General features: G+C 41.9%; 1 protein-coding gene across 1 annotated transcript; it reads left to right on the top strand.

Moving 5' to 3' along the window:
* The first annotated feature begins 1,076 nt into the window (after window positions 1-1,076).
* On the top strand, window positions 1,077-18,833 carry LOC113151018 (unconventional myosin-VIIb). The gene is made up of 48 exons (XM_026343818.1): window positions 1,077-1,140; window positions 1,388-1,425; window positions 1,556-1,657; window positions 1,750-1,902; window positions 2,473-2,657; window positions 3,750-3,871; window positions 3,959-4,101; window positions 4,191-4,304; window positions 4,416-4,569; window positions 4,665-4,747; window positions 4,854-4,973; window positions 5,826-5,965; window positions 6,084-6,294; window positions 6,376-6,511; window positions 6,591-6,760; window positions 6,858-6,998; window positions 7,111-7,269; window positions 7,360-7,452; window positions 7,565-7,659; window positions 7,737-7,821; window positions 7,912-8,130; window positions 8,597-8,806; window positions 8,893-9,105; window positions 9,218-9,382; window positions 9,468-9,761; window positions 9,845-10,005; window positions 10,100-10,226; window positions 10,313-10,432; window positions 10,709-10,882; window positions 10,981-11,208; window positions 11,292-11,459; window positions 11,574-11,691; window positions 12,092-12,218; window positions 12,315-12,481; window positions 12,587-12,768; window positions 12,861-12,982; window positions 13,067-13,221; window positions 13,895-14,048; window positions 14,489-14,644; window positions 15,282-15,387; window positions 15,470-15,583; window positions 15,680-15,767; window positions 15,860-15,966; window positions 16,314-16,499; window positions 17,096-17,212; window positions 17,398-17,481; window positions 17,572-17,691; window positions 17,790-18,833. Exons 2-48 carry the CDS (start codon window positions 1,408-1,410, stop codon window positions 17,883-17,885), a joined length of 6,702 nt encoding a protein of 2,233 aa, XP_026199603.1. The 5' UTR covers window positions 1,077-1,140; window positions 1,388-1,407; the 3' UTR covers window positions 17,886-18,833.
* Window positions 18,834-19,601: the final 768 nt, after the last annotated feature.

Consider the following 19,601-nt stretch of genomic DNA (forward strand, 5'->3'; position numbering starts at 1 on the left):
GCCTGGAGGTGGTTTTGAATGTTGCATTAGGTAAAAAAAAAAAGAGGTCTAACAAAATGTCTGTGTGAGTGAATGAGGCCATCATTTAACCGAAAAAAACGAATTCTAGCCATCAGAGAGATGGCTCTCCTGATCACCTTAACTTAAGGCAGAAAGACCTGCAAACGAGCAGCAGCTGAAGGCAGCTGCAGTAAAGACCTGGTAAAGCATCTAGAGAGTCTTTTCCCTGGGAACCAGACTTCAGGCAGCCATTGACAGCAAAGGATTTTTTTAAGTATCGAAGGAAATCCTTACATTTGATATTATGTTAGATTTATTCCATTATTATTAATGACTGTGTGTGTGTATGAAAATGACTTTTGTTACTTTTGTTACCTTTTAACTTTTGTTAAACCGTACAGGAGATACGTGCCAGAAAACGTTGTTTTAATATTTGCTGGACACACCTGACTATATATGAATTAGTTGTATTATTTTGTTTGATCCGTCTATTCAGTAGTGCCTTTTGATTTCTTGTTACAGAATTCTTCAAGCAGCTAGTATGAGCTGTTGCAGGGAGTAGCATTATATTTTAATGGCTCCTAAGTGAGCCCAGTTGTTCACTATCTGCTGTTTACAACATAATTGCCTGCAGGTACAGAATGTGTTGGCAGCACCTGACCTGTGACAACTGTGTTTATGGATCAGGAGAAATGACTTACTGGCACTTGGATGATCCTTTTCTCCTTCTAGAATAATTGCTGATATCACTGGAGGATAACATTTGAAACGGAAAAATATTTATGACTTATACATTTTTCAAATGATACGCATGTTATCATGTGAGATTATCATAGTGCAATAATTATAGCTTAATGTGATGGAAAGCAACTGGAATTGATTCACTTTGATCATTTATAGTGTATACATTGAGCTCCGTGTGTCGGTGCGGAGTGTGCTCGTTAGGGACGCTGGTTGGCTCTACATTGGCAGGAGCAAAGTCAAAGGGCCATAAAGGGGCGTTTGCCGGGAAAGGATTCTTCTTCCTGCTTTTTAGTTATTTAAGTTTTAAGTTTCCTCTCCAGCAGCAGCAGCAGCAGCAGCAACAGCAGCTTCCACCAACAAGAAATAACTGTTGTCCTGTAAGAGCTGTCACAACAAGTGAGTAACAGAAGTAAAATGAATATTAATTTAATGCCAAGAGGATGATATTTGTTTTTAAATGTGCACAGTATGGACTGTAGAAATGGTAATAGAAGTATGTCTAATGGTCTGTAAAATGTTGTAAGTCTCAAAGAATTTTTAACATTTAAGTAATTTACTTCGAAGATGGCTTTATAACTGCAGTATGTTGCTACACATAGTAAGTTGAGTAAGTACGTGTCACTGTGACTCATTTTCTTATTAGGCCTAATCCACGGTTCTGCTATGCTGCATTTGAGTAAGGTAAGAATTTATACTGACTTTACTATAGATATTATGATGATAATATGTAGATTTTACTATTCTCAAACCAAGCTCAGATGATCTGATTCAGGTCCTGGTCTTTCTCTGAACTTCTCTTGTCCAAAACTAGGGTGACTTCGTATGGGTGGACTCTGGTGTTGGGGTGCCGATTGGGGCGGAGGTCAAGGTGACAGACACAGGACAGCTTCAACTGATTGACGATGAAGGAAAGGTACAAAACCCGCACCACAAGTCTGTTTTTGGTAAGTGCAGCGAATCAATGTACGCGTTCTTTATAAATACTCCTTTATAACGTATACACAGGAACACAAGGTCAAGAAGAAGATGGAGGGTACCATCCGACCCATGCACCCCACCTCTGTGAAGGGTGTGGATGACATGATAAGGCTGGGTGATCTCAACGAGGCGGGACTTCTCAGGAACCTCCTGGTTCGCCACAAAGAAGGCATCATCTATGTAGGTTTCTATTCTCTGGATTCACGCTGAGCCTAGTTTTATGATGTCCATAACCTCTGTGGTAATGCACACTGTGCGCACACTGCTTCTTCTCATGCTGTAAATATCTTTCTGTCTTAGACTTTGCCCTGTGGTTTATCACAGTATTATTTGTCTCCATGGAGACAAACGAGCCTCTGTTTAAAGAGTGTTTCTGTGTCACAGCATCAAAGCCCAACAGTGTGTGTTCAATTGTGAATCAGGCCATTTTGTTGTGTGAAAATACTACTGCTGCATACAGGAGGCTCAAATACAAAGACTGATATTCCGATGGGCTGCACCAAGCAGTCATATGATTAACCACAGCATTTGTAGCAGTTTAAAGCAGTGTAACCCACCCATGCAATGTCTCAAAGCAATGAATCATACAGCAATTAGAACATATCTTATGCTTTGCTGCTGTCACTAAATAAGAAGCCTTTGGGATCAGTGGCTTTATGTGCTTACGGCAACTTGTTTATTCACACACATACACACACAAAATGTCAAATGTGCTACTGTGTGATCGTTAACATCCCTCTCTGTTTAAAGACATACACAGGCTCCATTCTGGTTGCAGTCAACCCTTACCAGCTGCTGCCCATTTACACCACTGAGCATGTACACATGTACACAGATCGAAGGCTGGGTGAATTGCCACCGCACGTCTTCGCCATCGCAGACAGCTGCTTCTTCAACATGCGGCGCAACCGAAAGAACCAGTGCTGTGTCATCAGGTGAAGCTGAATCCAGATAGGCATTATGGCTATGTTAAATGACCTATGATCTATGCAGGGAAACCTCGCAGACAGAAGGTTGGAAACACACCTAAGTTCGTTAATTAATATGTTACATGTTTGTGTAGAAACAAAGTGAGAATATAAATGATAAGGTTCTTATAGCAATTGTAATATTATTACATTTGTAAGCTGCAAAGCCCTGAAAAACTGATGGTTAGACAGGAATCTCCATGGACTTGGGTCGTGAGACCAACAATGATGTACAGCTTAAAGACAGTGACATTGAAGAATAGACAGGAGGCAGAGCTGGAAGTAGCAGAGCCTAAGATGGTGAGGTTCTCTCTGGGAGTGATGAGGATGGACAGGATCAGGAATGAGTCCATCAATGAGACAGATAATAACAGATGTTAGATGGGATAAAGTCAGAGTTTAGCGTAGAGATGGTGATCATGTCAATAAACAGAGGCTGAGGTTGGAGTTTCCCTGCCGGAGGTCTAGAGGAAGACCAAAGAGGAGATTTATGGATGTAGTTAGAGAGGACATGAAATGAGTTGCTGTGAGAGAAGAGGTTGCAGAGGACAGGGTTAAATGAAGGCAGAAGGATATAAATGAGTTATACACATTTTAAATCTGCATTAAAAACAGTGTCATCTGCATATAAAGACAGTTTGACAATCATTAAAATCCAGATCTAGGTTATTGATATAGATGTTGAATAGAACAGACCTGACAGATCCAGCTGATCCTTGTAGAATCCCTTTGTTCATTTTGAGGCATTCAGGTTAAACATCATCAATTGCAACACACTGAGATCAGTAATGTAAGTAATGTATGAGCCAGTGAAGAATACTGTCCCCACAACAACATCTATACATAAATAGATTTAAATTACCAGGGAAGCACAGTTTTTATTTTTATAATTATTTGTTTTCATCAGCAAAGACACTGTTGACATGATCTAACCCTCAGCTGTGAAACCGCATTGACAGTGGTTTAAAACACAGCTGTTAGTTAGAAACATCTGTGAAAATATCTTTTCCGGGCAGGGCAACGTTCAATAATAAATAATAAGTCTGTTTTCCCCACCAGTGGGGAGTCAGGAGCAGGGAAAACTGAGAGCACCAAGCTGATGTTGCAGTTCCTGGCAGCAGTGAGTGGCCAGCACTCCTGGATAGAGCAACAGATTCTTGAAGCGAACCCTATCTTGGAGGGTACGAGCAAACATCAACATACTTTTATAAGACATGTAGTCAACTGAATCTTGCCTTATTTGGGTTAAACCTACATTTTCCTCACAGCATTTGGCAATGCGAAAACAATCCGCAATGATAACTCCAGTCGTTTTGGGAAGTACATTGACATCAACTTCACCAACGGTGGGGCCATCGAAGGGGCCCGTATCGAGCAGTACCTGCTGGAGAAGAGCAGAGTTTGTCGTCAGGTGGGGAAATCACTCAGCTGTTTTCTAGTATTAGTAACATGGTACAAAGTCACATTTTCTGGGTGAAGAACGTGTGCTTTCACATGCAGGCTCCCGAGGAAAGAAACTACCACATATTTTACTACATGTTGATGGGCATGCCAGCCGAGCAGAAGAAGATTCTTTCTCTTGGAAACTCTGCTGAGTACAACTATCTGACCATGGTACCGACATAATCTGAGAAACCTGAAGTTTGAATATAACGCAGTGTTTGTTGTACAAATCCCGAGCTAAGAGCTGACATTTAGCTTTAAACCAAGTGACTGTATCACCAGGGTAACTGCACCAGCTGCGAAGGGCGCGATGATGTGAAGGAATATGCCCACTTCCGTTCCGCTCTGAAGATCCTCATGTTCACAGAGAATGACTCGTGGGAAATCTCCAAACTGCTTGCTGCTATACTTCACTTGGGAAATGTGGACTTTGAGGGTAAGAACAGCACAGTACAATGGAAGATGCATGTGGATCCTCAATTTGTCAAATAAATATAACTACATCTAAATATTTACCTTGTCTAATTTTAGGCACTATAGTGAATAACCTGGAGGCCTGTGACATCCCCAAATCATCCTCAAACAGTTTCAACATGGCCAGTCAGCTCTTAGAGGTATGACTTTAAGAAAAAAACAAAAAGCAGTACATATAAAAATAAATAAGTAAAATAAAACAAATAGATAGAACATAGATGACCGTGTCCGTTTGTGTCCTGTTAGGTGGATCCCAAAGCGCTGCAGAAGAGTCTGATTCAGCGCTCCTTCATGACCGCCAGGGAGAGTGTGACCAGATCTCTAACCTGTGCCCAGGCTGTGGACGGCAAGGACGCCTTTGTCAAAGTAACACGAGTCACACTTTTTCCTAAAGCAGAAGTGTATCTCATGGATAAATAGGGCTCATTTAGACATGTAACAAAACAGCTCACACCGGCTGTAATAGGTTTAATGCTTATTACACACCACAACAACTAGATGAAGTGATAGATGAGATATGGAGACACTTTTACTTAGTTGAGGCACAAAGAAGCCTGATGATGCTGCCGCCTTTGCTGTGGGCATTTTCAGACTTCTCTTACTCAGCCTGACAGCCTCAGCTCCACACAGACCTTTTTCATGTAAGAGATGTGTGAACATTAAAATCAATGATGGCTGTCCTCCATTTAGCCTTTGATTCGCCTACTGTGCCGGGCTGAACAACTGCAGCTGTACCTGTTCTGCTGTACTTAACGCTATAGTAGCATGACAGCATGTTAATGTTTGAGTGTTATATGTAACATTTTATCCTTTGAGCAATCTTTCTAACATGAACCATATTTATGGTTTTCTGCAGGATAGTTAGATGAGGTGACTGATTCCACTCTTATATCTGTCTGTTAAATATGAAGCTAAAGCCTTTGCTTAAAATCCAGATATTTGTTTTTTGTAATATTCAAATAAAATAAATGGTTGGTAAAATAGTCAGTTTTACCTTTTGGTTGCACTTAGATCAAACAAATGGGATCTTGGAGCCTCTTAGTACTTATACAACCACAAAATTTTAAATTAACAACACACAACACAAATATTTTGGATGTAATGCTGTTTTCTGTGTCAGATGTCATGATCCTTTTTTTGGTTGTAGTGTTGATGCAGTGGTAACAAGTATAAATTATTATGTTGTTAGGATCTATGTTATTCTCTATATTTGTCCAGGCTATTTATGGGAGACTTTTCATCTGGGTTGTGGACAAAATCAATGCTGCCATTTACAAGCCACATGAGGATTCCAGCGAGGTCCAACAGTCAATAGGCTTGCTTGACATCTTTGGCTTTGAGAACTTCAGCAAAAACAGGTTGGCGATCAATTCTCTGGGAGTTAGAGCTCAGGTGCTGCAGGTTTTAGATGCCACGACACATTTGACTAAGTTGACTAAAATCCTTTCTCAATCTTTCCTTCTTCTGCTGATGAAGCTTTGAGCAGCTGTGCATCAACTTTGCCAACGAGCAGCTGCAGCAGTTCTTTGTCAGACACATTTTTAAGCTGGAGCAGGACGAATACGCCCGTGAAAACATAGTTTGGAAGCACATCGACTACAAAGACAACCAAAGCACCCTGGATATGCTTGCCAGCAAACCCATGAACATGCTGGCTCTTATTGATGAAGAAAGCAACTTCCCCCAGGTTGCTATCCTCTTTGCATCTTGTAATGTTCTGTTGTGACAAAACAGAACATGTTTTAACACCTCTTCTCTTTGTTTTCAGGCATCAGATACCACCCTGCTCCAGAAACTTAATAAAGTGCATGAGAAAGGCAACATCTACATTTCCCCCAAGAACAACTATGAGACACAGTTTGGAATCAAGCATTTTGCTGGAGAGGTCTACTACGATTCAAGAGGTAAGGTTTTTTTAAATCAACAAACCACTCTGCTTGCACGACCTCTGTGATATTCCAAGCATGCTTGTCTCATTTTGAGGTTTCCTTGAGAAAAACCGAGACACCCTCAGCTCAGACCTGGTTCAGCTTGTGGAAACATCGACCAACAAGCTCCTCAAACAGGCTTTTCAAAACGATCTGTCCTCTAGTACAAGCAAGGGCGGCACCAACCCCAAGATGACCCTCAACATGCCCAAGAACAGCCTTCGGGTCAGTGCTAAGCTCCAGCATCAGACAAAGCATCAGTTAGAAAGCACCACCATTGTATATGATCTCTTACCCAGTGGAATTTGTTTGTGTCTGGCAGCAAATACCTGATAACAAGAAGCGAGTCCCAACTCTGTCTGGCCAGTTCCGCCAGTCTCTGGATTCTCTGATGAAAACGCTGAACGCGTGCCAGCCCTATTTCATACGCTGTATTAAACCCAATGATTTCAAGAAGCCCATGGTGAGGGGAAAAAAAGAAAGCTGCATTCACTCAACCAAAATAAAACTCATATACCACCAAAACAAAATTGAAAGAAAGATTGTCAATAACACTACAAGCTCCTGTGTTTCAGTTGTTTGACAGAGAGCTGTGCATGCGGCAGCTCCGTTACTCCGGCATGATGGAGACCATCAAGATCCGCAAAGCTGGGTATCCTGTACGCTACACCTTTGACGAGTTCCTCCAGCGATACCGTGTCCTTCTGAAGTCATCCCTCTGTGATCCCAAAAAAGTGAGTGAGAGAGTAAAATGTAATGCTTTTGGAGGTGACATTGCCCTCTGTTTCTTTCTGTTTTTCTGATGGTTGATTTGATTCTGACAGGAAAGTAAAGAGAAATGCTGTGAAAGCATCTGTGAAACTGTGCTTGCTGAAGAGGACGACTGGAAGACTGGCAAGACAAAGATATTCCTGAAGGTGCTGCCTCCGCTTTCTGATATACTGTTGTTAGCGATGGCTGCTTATGAAAAAATATTAACATTCAGTTTGGTTCAAACCTGTTGTCTGTCTCGCTACTGTTGTCTCTCAGGACTTCCACGACACCGTCCTCGAACTGGAGCGGATTAAAGCGCTACATGAGAAAGCTCTTTTGATCCAGAAAGTTCTGAGAGGCTACAGATACAGGTGCAGTACGGTGCAAGAATCTGTCATACGTGCTGATGATGTCTATTTGACGTCTGTATGATTTGTGCTTTTTAAAGGAGAGAATTCCTAAGAAAAAAAGGAGCCGCTCTTGTCATTCAGAAACACTGGAGAGGACACAAAGGAAGAAAGCTGTACAAAGTGGTGAGTCACTGTTTAAGATATCAGTATTGATCAAAGTGAAAATACAACTCTGGCTTGCGAAATAATATTTGGATTATGTTCTGAAACTAGGTCCAGCTGGGCTTTGCGAGACTGCAAGCTCAGGTTCGCTCTCGTCAACTCCACTTCCAGTATAAGAAGAAGCGTGAGGCAGCCGTCGTGCTACAGGCCCAAGCCAGAGGATACCTGGCCAGGAAGGAGTGGAAACGCAAGAGAGATGCAGTGATCCTCCTGCAGGCGCATACCAGGGGTGTGCTGGCAAGAAGAGCTCTTGAAAAGATGAAAAGAGATGTACGTTCCACTTTGAAAAGCCTTTTTTTAAATTAGAGTTGTAAAAACGTCGCTCTTGTGTTTGTTTAGTGGTAGTAGTACTAATGTTCTCGATTTCATTACTTTTACCTGAGTGATACAGTTCAGATGAAACATAAAGTAAAAGCACCTGTCTAACTGAACTTCCTCATGCCAGCCAAAGATGTCTTGTGGTCCCCTCACCTCACCTCAAAAGATCCCAGACAAAACTCTTCAGCTCTTTGGTTTCATGTTGGTGAAAACTTAATGAAAGCAGAACTCTTCTGAACCTTTCTCTGCAGATTAAAAACATATCAGCTATTCCTAGGGCACTTTACTTTAAAGTTCTTCTCCTTGTGTGAATAATAACTTTGTTATTTGGGTTATTGAAAGATTTGCAGGCTGATGTGGTTTGGGACAATGTTTCTTTTTTCTGATTACTGACCTTGCTTTGTGTTGTGTCGTTCAGATGTATCTCTCTGCTAAAGAGAAAGAAGAAGAACAACGTGTCATTTTGGAGAGACAGAAACATTTGGAAGAAGTGCTGAGGCAGAAGAGGGAGACAGAGGCCAAAGCCCGGTCTGAATCCATCACAGACCAGGAGATGGTGGACAACATCTTTGGCTTCCTGCCCCCAATAATTGGAGGGCAGGAGGGGCAAGCACCTGTGGGATTCGAGGTGTGAAAACCAGAAGTTTGGCACTGAGACATTTTGTTTTCCTTATAGACAGACAGTGGCTGCATAATGTCTGCTTCTGTTTGTAGAATTTTGAAGGTAAACGGATAATCATGGAGGAGATAGACATTGATGACCTCCCCATGGAGGAGGATCTTCCCAAAGAAGACTATGATGACCTGGATGAGTATTCCTTCTCCAAATTTGCCTCCATGTACTTCCAGGGTGCAGCCTCCCATACCCACATCCGCCAGAGGCTCCGGCAGCCCCTGCTCTACCACGAGGAGGAGGGAGATGTTCTGGTGCTTCTCTTAGACCTCTTCACTTCATTGCTTTAATTGTATTGGTTGATTTATTATAAATTACAATTAAGAAGAATGATAATAAGTCAAAGCATTGTTGTGTTTTTACCAGGCTTCACTGACTGTTTGGTGGATCATACTGAGGTTCATGGGAGACCTTCCTGAGCCAAAGAGGCAGGTCCAGGTCAAAGGAAGCTCCACATCAGAAAGCTTTCTGCCACAGGACCTGATCTCCCGAAAGGACAGACGTCTGAGCCACATGGTTGGCCTGGATCAGGTAAATATGATTAGAATACAGCCTTTTTTTGAAGATCAACATTCATTTATCGTAGGTTGATAGATTTCATTTCTGTTGTTTTTAGAGGGTCCTAAGGGGAAACAAAGAAAGACAACCTACCACAGTCCCAGAGGAGCCGGCACAAAACAGAAAAGGCTCCATGTTCACAGACCTTCTGACAAGAAACAAGAAAGCTGCTGTTTCAAATACTGAGTCAGCTCAAAACCCAAAAGTCTACACTGTACCTGAAGGAGGTTCTCGAGCAAGGAAAGGATCCACATTCACTGACTTATTGTCTAGAAACCGAAAACCATCCAATGTTCAAGAAAATGGGATCCAAAAACCAAGTTTCAGGAAACCCTCGATCATCATGGAGGAGGTGAAGTTGAAGCCTAAAAGAGATTTCGATTTCTTTTTTAGAGTCCTCTTATGGTAATTTGATTTTTTGTGTGTATCCTGCAGTCAGATGACCTGACTGAAGTGTCCAAGCCTCCAACTCTGGCGCCTGTAAAGGAGGACAGTGATGTCCTGATTGGAGAAGAGCCAACTCTGGACCGCCCGCTGACCTCTCTAGAAAAACTCCACATTATTGTGGGATATGCTATTGTCAGACGTGACCTCAGGTTTTTGAAACTCCATTTAAAAGTCCCACACATCTAAATGTGTTTTTAAAACTCTCTAGTAATACAACACTTCTTTTCACATGTCTTTGTTCAGAGATGAGATTTACTGTCAGATCTGTAAGCAGCTTCACGATAACAACAATCGCAACAGCTACTTCCGTGGTTGGATCCTGTTGTCCCTCTGTTTGGGCATTTTCCCTCCAACTGAGCGCTTCATAAAGGTAAATATGGTAGTTGTGTCAGTTGATTTTAGCTCATGAACAGTGCTCCTCACTTAATGTTGTGCTTCTCCCTTTTAACTTGACAGTACCTCCAAAGTTTCATCCGTTATGCTCCATCAGGCTACGCTGCCTATTGTGCTGAAAGACTGCGGCGCACAGTAATGAACGGGGTGCGAGGGGAGCCTCCAGGCTGGCTCGAGCTGCAGGTACAGAGACCTAAAGGAAGTTTTCTAGCCCCACCCCCCACAGAGAGATTGTATTGCATTTTTTTTGCAGGTTTTTGATGTCCATCTCTTAGATGAAGGGTGCCACCTTATTACAGTATGGATTCACTGTCCTTGTGTTCACATCATTAACAAGTAAAGTTAAAACAGTCACTTTAAAACTGTTTAACACACTGGTTGAATTACTTTGTGGCAACAAATACGTGAGAATATGTCTTTTGTATTTTGTATTTTGAGTAAACAGTTTCTGTGTGACAGGCAACCAAGACAAAAAAGCCCATGATCGTGTCTGTGACGCTGATGGACGGCCGCTCCATCAACCTGCCCGTTGACTCAGCATCCACCTCCAAAGAGATCTGCCTGCTTCTCTCCAACAAAGTGAAACTCAAAGACACCTTTGGCTTTTCACTCTATGTAGCCTTGTATGAAAAGGTTTGTGGTTACATCAGCGTGTTGTACATGCAGCACCATCCCTGAATGTCAGTTCTGATTGACATTGATAACTTCATACCTGTTTACCTGTCCTGAAGGTGTGGGCTTTGGGCAGCGGGCGGGAGCACGTGATGGACGCTATCTCTCAGTGTGAGCAGGAAGTAAAGAGGAGAGGAGGGCAGGAGCAGCACGCCCCTTGGCGTCTCTTTTTCCGCAAAGAGGTCTTCACCCCCTGGCATGACTCCAAAGAGGACAACGTCAGCACAGACCTAATCTACAAGCAGATCATCCATGGTCTGAAGTTTGGAGAGTACCAGAGTGAAAAGGTGCCTTATATTTGTCTTAGAAAATGTCTGCTCTCTACTCACAAATTCATTTTATAAATATTTTCCACATTTCACTTTCACAGGAGGATGACCTTGTTCAACTCGCTGCGAAACATTTATACATCCAGCACGGCGCAGACAGCAGTCTGCAGAATGTGAAGGGAGCAGTTCAGGAGTGCATCAACAACTCTCTACTGGAGGCCAAGTCAGAGGCCAAATGGGTGCAGATGGTCAGCACAGCTCACGCTCAGGTCAGTCACCACCTGTATCAGTGCGTGCAGCGTGGGCAGGACTGGGCAGGGAGAAAACCATATTAATGACCTGTGTAGATTAAAGTTTCCATTTATTTTTTTCAACCGTTCCAGGCTCAATTTCTGAGTTCAAGACAACACGCAGATTCGGTTAAGGCAGAGATGGTTGACTACACGAAAGAGAAGTGGCCCATGTTCTTCTCCAGGTTCTTTGAGGTTGCTAAACTGTCAGGTAAGGAATTTTATAATGTTTCAAGTCTCTCTATTGTTATTGAAATGATTTATATTCAGCTAACTCTAATAATAATAATATTATTATTCAAAAATATTTGAATAATTTTTGTTTAGTTAAGTCTCCCTTGTCCATTTGCTTGTAAACAACCACACTGCAAAATGTTAAATCCAAACTGTCTAATAAGGGCATCTAAGTCACTCTTTGAGTTTTTTCTTAAACAGATCAAATCTGTTGTCGAATCTAGTTTTTTATGTTTGAAAATTGGTTTATAGGAACAAGATTTCACAACAAATACATTTACCGCAGCTTCCCAATAAATATTCTTGTATTCTTTATGCTTTATTCTCATCATGTCTCCCATAATTTGCTGGACGGGTTTATTCTATGGATTATCTAGGTCCTTCACTGTCAAAGAGCAAGTTCATTGTTGCTATAAACTGGACTGGGATCACGTTCCTGGATGAGAGAGAGAAGAGGCTCCTGCAGCTCTCCTTCCCTGAAGTGACAGGAGTCAATACTGTAAGGTAGAGACAATTATTACAGGCCCAGGCACAGTATCAGAGAAGTAAGGTTATAATACATATCAAATCAGTTATTACAGTGTAGTGTTGCCCTCTCAGGGAGGTCAAAGCGTCTGGTCAGGCGGTGTGTCTGCTGACTCTGAAAGGAGACTTCACTCTGAGTGGGACCACGACTGAGGATATGTATGAGCTGATCACCATGTTCCTCAGTGGACTGACAGAGCGTTCTCAGTACGCTGTGGCCCTGAAGGACGTCAACAGACAAGGTCAGAGAAGCTGGGGACAATAGCGATTCACCTTTCTCACACTATCACATCTCCCTGATTGAATAAGCTGCTTGCTAACAACTGATTTCTTTCATTCCTTTACAGATGATCCCACATTCCTCAGCTTCAAGAAAGGAGAACTCATTACACTCATCAAGGATGATGAGTTTTCTCAGCAACGAGGCTGGGTAAAGGGACAAAATGAGAGCATGAAGCAAACAGGTGCTGTCCCCATTGAGGCCATCTTAATCCTTCCAACTCTCAGCAAACCCAGCTATGAGGTCATGGTATGGCTACATCATTGGTTTATCTTTCTCAGATATATTAGTGTCCCGGTTGTGTGGAGTAGGACATGTGATGGGTGTTTCTTTTTCTTCAGAGTCTTCTCAAAATGTCTCCAAACCAGAGGAAAGACATCATACAGGCACACCATAAAGAAACAGGCACAATGGAGAGGTTGGCGCCTTACACACTTAAAGAGTTCTCCCTCCAGTATTTCAGGTATTTGGAAATTCACTCTATTGTGCTACACATCAGCAGGAATATACTCACTTCACAGTACTGACTGAGACCCCGATCCTACAGGCAGCCCCCTAAGGATGTGAACCGTCAGGTGATTTCCAGGAACACTGCTACAGAGAGGCTTTGGGCACACTCTAGAGAACCAATCCGACAGCCCTTCCTCAAGAAACTGTTAGGAAACTCAGAGCTCAGCCACAGTGCCTGTCTGGCCTTCACTGATATCCTTCACACACCAGAGTTATACCACTCAATACCACTATTAACGTCTGCATCATCTTTTTTTGTTCTTTTTCTACCAGGGCAGCTCCTGCCGCAGCAGTTAACAAGTAGTAATAGCAAATTTTCATCAGTAGACATGGTAAAATGTGTACTCAGATGTGAAATGTGAAATGAGCAGAAGCTGAATTAATTTAATTTAAATTAGGAGCACTGTTCATTTATTACTGCCCTGCAGTGGCTATCAGGCTGTGCTGTCATAAATCTAATAAACCCTCTCAGAGGTGACAGCATTCTTTATCCCTGACCTAATGTACCTTTGAACAGTCCTTGTATTCTACTCTTACCCAAGCAAAGCTCACACAGTCAGTTGCTTAATCAGACCTTCCAGTCTACCTTCATTGTATGCTGCAGCCATAATAACCAGCCCAGTTTCAGCTGAATGCCACGTCCTGCTCACTTGTCCTAACATCATTATTTTTTTATCTAGCTACATTCATTTCAAATCCCCTCTTGTATCAGAAACATTTTAACACATTGATGGGTCACTTGAAGTCAGTGTCCAATATAAGAATGCAGTCATGTCTAGAGGGTTATTGTGTTGTGCTTACAACATCAGCAGTTTCATAATTTATGAAGCCAGGTTGGTTATTCCACTTTGACTGTTGTGTCTACCCATCCTGAAGTATATGGGAGATTACCCAACCAAGCAGATGCAGAGTCCTCTGGAGCTCACTGACCAGATCTTTGGCCCCTCCACTAAACACGAGGCCCTCAGAGATGAGATCTACTGTCAGATCATGAAGCAGATGACCAGCAATAACAACCGGTAGTTTATTTATTTTACTCCATCGCCAGCTCAGATTCTTTGATTTAATTGTAGAACAGCTTCTCTAATATGAAAACATGCAGCTTTTCTCTGTTTTGTTTTATAGTAAACTGAACTGAAATTTTCTGAAGTGAATGAAGTTTCTAATATTTGACAGATTAAGTGGAATTGATTAATTAAGCAAATGTTTGACTGATTCATTGTTAAGCAATAATGTTAAGCTAAATCTAAGCTGGACTGGTGAAGGGATGTAATTAAAACTTGTCTGTGCTATTCTTGATTTAGACAATAGGAAGCATTAAAGAGTAGAACTGAAATGTAACCTGCTTCCCTAGTTTTCACGTATGAGGGTGGATTTAAATACAACCCCTGAGTCCGTTTTAACATATTCTTCATAGAGTCATACATATTGTTTTGACAGTTGACTTGTTGTCACCCAGGTTCAGCATGGAGCAGGGCTGGCAGCTGCTGTGGCTCTGCTGTGGCCTGTTTCCTCCCAGTCAGTCTCTTCTGAGACACACCCAGCGCTTTCTGGAGACCCGGCGCAAACAGCCCCTGGCCTCCGACTGTCTGCAGCGTCTGCAGAGCTCTCTGAGGTTAGACCAACATATAGTGTAACAAACCACCAACAAACAGCTCTGGGTGTCCCCGTGTTTTATGAAAGTAAGCGTCTGCTTCTTCCTGATTTCATAACAACAATTAGAAGGGTGTGGACAAATGCAACAGAAGAAAATAAAATCGAGAGCAGCTAATATTGCTTGTAGGAAAGCACATGGCAGTTGCAACACTCCAACCCTGCAGGCATCCAGAATGAAGCGGCACGGTACCTTGAGTGGTGTGTTAAGAAAAGAAGTAATGACCTTAACAAACAGACTAAACTATTCTAACTGAGGCACATGGACTTTTTATGCAACAGACAGAATGTGCCAGTGTCAGTGATATAGTGACCACCAAACTCTTTGTGCAAATGTGTTGCACGACCTTCATGTTGAATTAACCACAGTCAGTATTTGCGTGGTCTGCTCTATAAATAAATGTGATTTACATTCAGTATTACAGATATGATGGTGACAGGCCTGAAGATGCTTATCTCTGTTGGTGTGGCTTTCTGCTTCGTTTTCGTGATAAGGCATTTGGCTTTTTGTTCATCTGAGCTGAATTTGTGACTTAGTGGCGAAAATAATGAAGTCAAAACAAAAAAGATGTGACTAAGCACTAGCTCTCATCGTATAGGATGGAGCCCAGGAAGCTCCCACCACACCAGGTGGAGTTAGACGCCATCCAAGAAAACAGCACGCAGATCTTCCACAAAATCAACTTCCCCAATGACAGCGACGAGGTACAAACAAGGACCCATTGTGTGTGTAAAGTTGCAGAGAACAAAACAGTAATGCCAGTGTTTCCGCTTGTCTGTCTTTGAGGTATTTGAGGTGGCGACCAACACCAGGATCAGGGACCTCATCCTGAACATCACAAACAAACTCAAACTGACCTCAGCGGACGGCTTCAGCATTTTTGTCAAAACTGATGACAAGGTTCATTTTGCAGTTCAGGCATCATAATTTGGTCTAAACCTTTCCATGTCTTCCCAGCTCAGTGGTTTTAAAAATGAATAACTGTGCTTATTTTAGGTCCTCAGTTTAAATGACACAGACTACTTCTTTGACAGTCTGAGACAAATCACTGACTGGTCCAAGAAAGCAAAGAGGATCAAAGACGGTAATAAAACGTAACGTGCTTCGAGGAACAATGTGACCGTTGAGACTGTTCGGTGGATTTACCTACTGTGTGTGTTTGTCTGTGCTCTTCAGCTGGGTCAGTTAACATAGCCTACCATGTCTTCTTCATGAGGAAGTTGTGGTTCAATGTGATCCCTGGCAGGGACACACAGGCTGATCTTATCTTCCATTTCCCACAGGTATAGTAGAATGATGCAGTTCAGTCATCACCATATTTTCCAGTCCAGTTAGTTTTTAAATCTGATATGAAACAGACATGTTTGCATATACAAAAACCTCTATTGCATAGATGAGTACTAGTACTAGTACTAGTAGACTAGAGTACTACTCATTATTACCAGTGCGTGTGTTACAGATTTAACAGTTGTAGATTCAATCCACAGACTGGACACAGTTTTGTGTGAGCTAATGAACAACTTAGTATGTAGAAAACCAGTTTAATTAAGGATCAAATTTGGATCCAAGTCTGTTAAAAGTTCTCTAAATATTGTGGATGGACTTTATGCAGTATTGTTCTGTCTTCTAGGAGCTACCTAAGTACCTGAGAGGCTATCATGTTTGTACCAAAGAGGAAATGATCAACATCGCAACTCTTCTCTTCAGGATAAAAGTCAACAATGATAAGAACCAATTTGTCATGATTCCCAAGATGCTGAAGGAGCTGGTGCCTGCTGACCAGCTGAAGGCCATGTCTGAAAATGATTGGAAGAAGGTATACAGTACCTTCAACAGGACACTTTGCTAAAGTTCCTTTCAGCACCTCACCTTGGCACGACGGCATGTTAATTCACACATTATTTAAGTAATAATTTACAAGCTTGTGTGTTGAGGAGTGGCTCAAATTCATCTACAGAGTTCATGTTCATTTCAAAACACTGCTCGCTGCTTTGGTTACTGTCCTCTGTGGCAAAGAGCAAAAACTTAAAATAGAAGATCATGTGTGGACTTTGCCTGTTATCCCTGTGCTTACAACGCTTCCTCCCACAGTCCAAAGAAATGTTGTTAGGCTCATTTCCGACTCTAAATTGCCCGTAGGTGTGAATGTGAGTGTGAATGGTTGGTCTCTCTATATGTCACGCAGACTGGGATTGGGTCCAACACCTCTGTCACCCTTGTGCAGGGTGTGTGTGTGTTTTATTTTGGCACTCATGAGATCTCTACCTCAGCTAGCTAGCAATATTGCCTGAGGGCTGTGGGGGTGTGTTAGAAAATCATTAACCTCATTAAAGCAGTGAAACACATACAAAAGGAGAGTGTGGACAAAGAGTGTTTTATCATTGATATATATTTTCTACATATTTTTTTCAGGGTATTGTTGCTTTGTATAACAGACAAGCTGGTATGACTGTTGAAGAGGCCAAGGTGGCTTTTCTGAAGGTGGTTAGCCGCTGGCCAACTTTCGGCTGTGCATTCTTCGAAGTGAAGGTAAAAGCTGCAGTGAATGCAGCACAAATGCTGCTCTATCTTTGCTCTGTAGTCCATTTGGTTGCACGAGTGGTTTATTTATCTGATGCTTTGTGCTTTCTTAGTCTCTCACAACCTCTGTTACCACGGCACAGAAAGCAAAAAAACAAACAAACACTAATTTGCCTTTCTAACCCTCATCTCAGCAAACGTCAGAACCAAACTTCCCAGATATTGTGCGCATTGCCATCAATAAGCTAGGAGTCACAATCATCCACCCAAAAAACAAGGTGAAAAAATAAATCAAACAGCATTAACAGTATTTCATTTAACATCCTGTTCTTATTTCTCACCATTAAAAATGATTTTCTTCTTTAAAGGATATTCTGGCAAATCACCCATTCAACCGCATTGCAAACTGGTGCAGTGGAAGCACCTACTTTCACATGACTATTGGCAATTTAGTCAAAGGGAGCAAATTCCTGTGTGAAACCTCACTGGTAAGAGATGTCATTACACATGGGGTAAACTATCTGTCAGTGAAAGTGTTATTTTTTTTATTTTTCCTTTGCTTTACATTTGCATCTTCTTTTAAAAGGGCTACAAGATGGATGATCTTATAACCTCCTATGTCAACATGTACCTCAGAGACAGGAGGGCAGTGCAAACCAGGAACCAGCGCCTCAACCTCTGAGCCTTGCAATCAGTAGCACCAGTGTGGCGCAACTCTGCAGCCGCAGAAGTTAACCAGCACACTCAACATGTCATTTCACACACACACACAAACACACACACACAGAGAGAAAGAGACAGAGCAAGACTAGTTTTCTGTTTTCGAAAGCACAGTCAGCTTTTTTGTGCTCTGCCGAAAGAAGATATTGATTTATTATGTGAAGCAAAGTGGTTTTCACATTTTATTTAACTCTAATTTATACAAGTGCACGTGATCTGGGCAGAACACTACACCTATGATACACTGAGTATACATTTTCATGAGTTATCAACCAAGGAGAGGAACTAGTCTCAATAGTAGTGGCAAATGCATGTTTAATGACCCTAAAGCTAAATTTAGAAATGTTAATATTGAGATTAAGTCCCCTAACATGCTAATTGGCTCGCATCGAAAATACTGTACATTAAAGGTGACCTGTGGAATGTTTTTCTAAACAGTAAAGATTATCTTAACTTGCAAAATTAGGCAGCATTTCTTATTTAAAACACACTGGGTATTTGTCCTTCCTTATACAACACTGAACAAATTTAAATTGTGCAATGTTTACAACTTGTTTTCAATCTTGCTGTCTACCTCCTGGTTGGTTTCATTTTGCTCAGTTAGAGTGCTTCTTTTTTTTTACCGCCACCAAGTGGTGGTAACTAGAATAGCATGAACTAGACAACAGGATTTGAGCTGATTCGCACATGTGCACCCTTGTGGATGTACAAAAAAATACAGACCCACTCGTCAGTACATTGCCCCATAATTTTAATACTGGTCAAAAACTCCACAGGGTACCTTTAAATAAGCCTTACATAAGCCCTTCGACAAATGCTATAAATATGATTTTGAGATGAGAAAATATTCAAGGAAACATTTATTGTTGAGAAATGACAAAATTTCTGACATCATCGTCAATTAAACCATTTTCCTATTCAAAGCCTGATGGCTAGTTTGTGTGAGTGTCTTATTTCCTGTCAAAGTTTTGACTGAATCTTCACAGCAGCTATAAAAAGGATATATTTAGAATAGTAAAGCAACATTTTTGATTCAGGCTTACAAGATGCACGACAGACAGAGTGGAGAAGTTGAACAAAAGTGGGCGCTTCCCCAAATAGCGGTTAGCAGTAGATTAATAGGGTAGTGATGTCAAAGCTTCTCCAGAGCCTTGCACTGATAGTGACTTCATTCAGTTCTACAGAATACCATTTGCATGTTGATGATACAGAAGAAAGAAAGGGCCAATGTGAAAGCACAACTGTGAACTCTGTGGATGAATGAAATATTATCTCTCTCCACTGTCACTGGGTCTTTTCTCCACATCTGTCTGATGGCTATGCGACTGATTATTTTGGGCACTCTAATTCAGGATGGCCCCCAGGAGGCAAGCGACCAACAAGGGCCTCTGTTTCCTCCAAGCGTCCCCCCTCCTTGTTTTTCACGCGCTCTCCTACAGGGCATGGGGCCCTCTTTAACAGACCATCTACAAAAGATCATTTCTGAGACTTTAGTCATAGACTACTCAATTAACAACACAGTCCATCTTCTATCTATCAGTGGGGGTGAGGGGTGGTAAAGGCTCGCTGTACACCACTAGGCCTGGTTTCCATGGAGTCATACTCGACGAGTCTTTCCGACTAAGGCATGCCATTCTTCTCCCCGCTGCTGAAATGTGCTGCTTATTCTGACTCAGGC

This window comes from Anabas testudineus, chromosome 4 (genome assembly GCF_900324465.2).
Source record: "Anabas testudineus chromosome 4, fAnaTes1.2, whole genome shotgun sequence".
NCBI lineage: Eukaryota > Metazoa > Chordata > Actinopteri > Anabantiformes > Anabantidae > Anabas > Anabas testudineus.